The sequence below is a fragment of the Homalodisca vitripennis genome, chromosome 1, assembly GCF_021130785.1.
Source record: "Homalodisca vitripennis isolate AUS2020 chromosome 1, UT_GWSS_2.1, whole genome shotgun sequence".
NCBI lineage: Eukaryota > Metazoa > Arthropoda > Insecta > Hemiptera > Cicadellidae > Homalodisca > Homalodisca vitripennis.
This window is the reverse complement of record NC_060207.1, coordinates 171305204-171310619: the sequence shown is the minus strand read 5'-3', so window position 1 is coordinate 171310619 and position 5416 is coordinate 171305204. Positions and strand designations below refer to the sequence as shown.

Sequence of the window (5416 nt, the reverse complement as noted above, 5' to 3'; positions counted from 1 at the left end):
CAACAGGTTATCGAAAGTAGATAACAGTGACGTCACTTTTTTAATTGCTAAATGAATACATCTCGTACCGCCAGGGGCGTAACTTGGATGATGGTTTGCGAGAGACTTACCAACCAGCTTAGAAAGCATGAAATATTAACACGAGGTGGAGGGGCAAAGCAACAGATTTGTATATAAGACCTTAGGAGTTTAGTTTATTGTTACCAGGACGTGTGTTACCAGCCCTAAATTCTCGTAGGCTCTGCAATAAGACTAACCATATTTTTCTGAACAGAACTGGGAAGCTTCTAAGTTTTTTACCGTCCCGTGAGATGATACATCACATCATATATTAAGATCAGAGCAGTAATTTAGAAGAGTAAATGAAAAATGGGGGTTATTGATGGATTTTAGTATTAAACAGAAAATACATACTTATTGTTCTTATTTATGAATATTAACTTGCTACTTTATTATTTGTATTGAGTTATGCATAAAAATATATTTAATAATATTATCGAAATAGTTCAGTCCAAAGCTGCGTTGAAATATGAGTCAATAATAACTTACATCATAGAATTAATATTTTTTTTAGCATATCCTTTTTTGATAAATAAACAAGTTGTCTAACAAATAAGTAAAATGGAAATCATCAATTTTACAATCAATACAACGAACCGAAGTTTCAATTTACCAGTAATTTTTTTGCAGATTAGATGAATTACAATTTTCAAATCATACTGTTATATCTAGGAACAAATAACCTTTCCTTATCTAAATCCAGGGAAAATAACTGTCCTGGATAGCTTTCTAAATATCTGGGACCTAATTTTAAAACTCAGGAGTGTCCCAAAATAATGGAACTGATGATTAGGTTAATCTACGAGAAAATTGTAAACGAAAATACAATTTACAATTATAATGCATGTGTAGTAGTAATAGTTAAATAGTAAAAACCTCAAACATTCGTATGCTATTAAATATTAAGATCCTTATATTTTAAATAATGTATATTTTGTTTTATGAAGGTGCTTTGGTTTCAGGGTTATAAACCTTCGTATCTTTGTTAGATATTTATAATACGTTATCAATTAAATTGTTGTTGGAGATAATAATAATGAAGCAGTAAATTTTCTGTGATTTTAAATTAATTTATGTCATAGTGTATTGTACTAAGGATTTTTTAGGACATTTTAGGTGTTTTTGTGGATTCTTACTTGAGGATCAGTTACACAGTTTGTGTATATACACAGCTTGTTTTAAAAGACCAAAGACAGTAGTGATTTGATCTGATCTATTTGTAATTGAAAGAGTCAAGTAAGCCACTTAAGAAGTTCTCTCCAGTAAGCTCTGTTGAATTATTTGTGTAAAGTAAAACTTGATATAACAGTAAGTACCTCATAACTCTAGTTTAGTGAGTGAACTTAAACATACTATACGAGCAGAAGTGGTTTAAAATATACACAATTGAATATATTTTTCTTACCTAATAAAGTATTTTAATTGTAGTAACAATATTTATTTTCACTAAAATTCGAGTATTTTAATTGTAGTAACAATATTTACTTTCACTAAAATTCGAAAAAAAAGACCGAGAAATAAATTTCGGGAAAGTTAAATTGATGTTGGAGATAATAGAAACGGACAAGCCTTGGTCATGTCTGGCAACGTTTTCCAGTTGGGTTGAGTCTAGTTAGTTATCTTATGTTGAAGCAAATTAGTTATAACAAGCCCAGTTTACAAATGTTCAAAGTATTTACAAGTATTTAAATTTACAAAGTTCAAACAATACACAAATTTCAAGCTTTGAAGAAGTTGGATCTTGGTTGAGGAAGGAATTTAGTTGGATTAGGTTACTCCAGTTATTCTCTTGATTTTAATGCAGTCGACTTTAAGTTAAATTGAATTCATTTCACTTGACAACAGATAAGGATGTTACGATCTTACTAACACAAAACATAATGTTGGCTATTCCCGATTGTAGCTATCCCTTTAAACATCTCGCCATCTAGAAAAAGATAACTGATTGTGCGCCGTTTAAAATCGTGAGGTTCTTAGCTTGGCGAATCTAGCTTTGTGAATAATATGAATTTAAGATTTTTCCTCATGTACCACATTTGAACTCAACATAACCTGTAACATTTTATCGTCCACACCCGTGTTAGAACAAACCTTCACGTAAGATGGAATGGCAAGAATGGAGTGATAAGATGGGAGATTAACCCCATTTGTACACGATTTAGTGCACCACGATGTTCCTGAGACGATCTCATATCAAGGTGGAGCAACCAGGGCCGGCCCTAGCTAATTTTATAGTGTAAGCAAACAGTAGTTTTGCCCCCCCCCCCGATAAACCGTCATACACTACACCGTAGAACGGTAAATGTCACATACCTTGTACCTAAATAGTAAACAAAGGGGAACAAATTAGGAAAAAAAAAATAGCTGACAAACCAGAGTTTATGTTTATTTACCAGTGTTCATTTACAAATACAGTGACACATTGTAGACTACAATTACGATACATTACATTATTAAGTTTAAGTTATGTGATGTATGATGGAAAACACAAAATCGTCTACAATCAATATTGTGTGTACAAGTCATTGTTAAACGTCAGGTTGTATTACAGACAATTCAAATTAAAAAATAATAGCCTAATAATTACAATTAAGATACTCAATGTTGCAATTAAAAAGGAATTCGTCTGGCTTTTAATTTTGAAAACTCTTGCAGTAGAATGTCCGTTTCCATTTCATTTAGGGCATCATTTTCAATCGCCAAGGTTGCTAGACCACTTAAGTGTTCTTGGCTCAAATTTGATCGTAGGTAAGTTTTTATCAGTTTTAATTTGGAAAAACTTCTTTCGCCACTGGCCACGGATACTGGCAGCGTTAACAAGATTCTCAATGCTACAAAAATATTTGGAAAAGTATCCTCATAACCACGTTTGGTTATAAAAGACAACGCTCCAGCTGGGTGACTTGTAGGGGGCAGCATTGGTCCAAAGATTTGAAGCTCATCAAACAGCTCATCTCCGTTAATGTCATATTCTTTTGGTTTGTCATCTCCATCACCACCGCTCAAAACTGTTTCAAGGTGTTTGCAGGCTTTCTTTAACTCTGATTCACTCCATGCTTTTCCTAAGCTAGCAATATCATAGAGAAATTTAAAACCTTCACTATGGTTTTACATCAGTTCAAATCTCTCCTTTAACGAGGATATTGCTCTATCAAGCACAACAAAGAAGAAATTTACTTTAAATAAATCTTTACCAGAACTTGCAGCTTCATCTTCACTCTCGTAAGAAAATTGTTTTTTAACTCTTCTTGGTCTAACTGTTTTTTCTTGTTCAAAGTCACCTGCAACATCAATTTTTTCTGCAAGTTCCTTTGCATCAGTAATGACGCTGTTTAGTCCTTCTTCAGATCTCATAGTTTCCAAAAATGATTTTACACTCTTAAGAAGATCTATTGAACTTTGAAGATCATTTGTGACCTTTTGCAACAGTTTACTAACCATGTTTGTTTTATACAGGATCTCATGCCAAGTTACAATACAACACAGAAACTTGAAGCTTTGCAGTTTTTTTACTAGTCCTACGGCAGTATGTCTACCAAATGCATCAAGGTTCTTGTCTTGAGAAGCTTCATATAATGCATCATATACTTCTTCAATATGGTACCTCAAGGGTAATAATGCCTCAATTCTACTTTCCCACCAAGTGTTGCAGAGTGGTTTGACTGTTAGACTCGAAACGTTTTTCAGCAAAATACTCCATCTTTGAGTAGAACTAGAAAAAAAGTTATATATTTCTTGTATGGTGCTGAAACAGTCTACTGCACTATTGCAAGACAGAGCTGCATCGTTAATTACCAAGTTCAGGGAGTGGTTTCCACATGGAACATAAAATGCTCTAGGATTTAGATCAAGGATCCTCTTCTGAACTCCAACATGCTTTCCCTTCATTGCCGAACCATTATCATAGCCCTGACCCCTCATGTTTTTTAAAGGAATTCCTCGTTCCTTTAGTTCTTTCAATAATGCTTCTGTGAGACCTTCACCTGATGAATCTTTAATAGGAATGAAACCTAAAAATTTTTCTTTAATTACCACATCTTCATTTTCAGTAATCTTCACAAATCTTATCACAAACGTCATTTGCTCAGTATGGCTAACGTCAGGAGTGCAGTCTAATATTATCGAATAATATGTGGCTTGCTGTAGGTCTTGCAAGATTTTATCTTGGATCTTGGCTGACAAGAACAGAATGAACTCGCTCTGGATATTTTTGCTCAAATAATGAACGTGTGTTTCTTTTGATTTGATCCTTCTCACATGTTCAGCCATAAAAACATCAAACTTTGCTATGTGTTCTACCAATTTTAAAAAGTTTCCGTTGTTATGTTCAAAAAGAACATCCTTTTTCCCTCGAAAGGCCAACCCCTGTGTCCCCAAAATCTGTACTATACACAGTAATCGTTTCAGGACTTGGTGCCAATGTTCAGTTTCAGCATGGATAAGTCTTTCATGTTCTTCATCAATAGTTTTGTTTAATCGTAAACGTACAGAGAGCTCACGCCAAAACGTACAGTTTTTAACATGAGCAGAGGATTTCTCGTGACTGCTCAAAGTCTTGTGTAGGTTTTGCCAGTCAGAATACCCTTGGTCACTAGCAAGAAAAGAATTCGTGTTTCCAAACAGTTTGCAAGGAAAACAAAATGCTGCATTTTTCGATATTGAGTATAGTACCCAATTTCTGTGAACTTGTTCTCCGTTGCACAGCTTCCTTGTGTAATGATTTGAAGAAAATCTCCTACCTTTACTGTCCGCAGGAAACTCTTTGCCAGTGACTTGCTGAGGCCCTCGTTCAACAAGCACTTTCCGTACCTCGTCATTTATTTTGGGTGGCCACTTCCCACAATCATTTGAAATCACAGGTAATGTGTTTGTGTCCTTGTTCGGTTCCGGGAAGACAAAACAAAACATTATAGTTGGCATCGTGGTGTAATCACAAGAGATGTATGATGTGTGATAACTCTGTTAAATTACCCTTTTCAGGATTTCAAATATTTAATGCAATATTTGTATCTATATTTTATTATAGTCTATAATAAATAGGCCTTCCTATTTAGGTTTAACTAAAATATAGTAAACATTTTTAAAACATCTTTTACACCTATCTATGTTATGGTGGTATAAAATAAAAATTGGTTTAAATAAAAGTCAAATAAGGGCTTAAACATTTGTGTGTTTTTTGTTTGCGGCCACCATATTGAAACGGTAGGCCTAATCATATCATATTCATGATTAATAATCCAACTAAGTTGGCCGAGGTTATTGCTGGACCTATTTATCCTAAAAATGCTAAGTAAGTTAAATAAGTCAACTTACAATTTCAATGACTTGTTGACTATGCGTAACAACAGACGTAGAT

General features: G+C 33.9%; 1 protein-coding gene across 1 annotated transcript; it reads right to left on the bottom strand.

Moving 5' to 3' along the window:
• Positions 1 to 3168: 3168 nt before the first annotated feature.
• LOC124354009 (zinc finger MYM-type protein 1-like) lies at positions 3169 to 4980 on the bottom strand. Its single transcript, XM_046804131.1, has one exon. The coding sequence runs from the start codon at positions 4978 to 4980 to the stop codon at positions 3169 to 3171; it is 1812 nt and encodes a 603-aa protein (XP_046660087.1).
• Between the last annotated feature and the right edge of the window lie 436 nt (positions 4981 to 5416).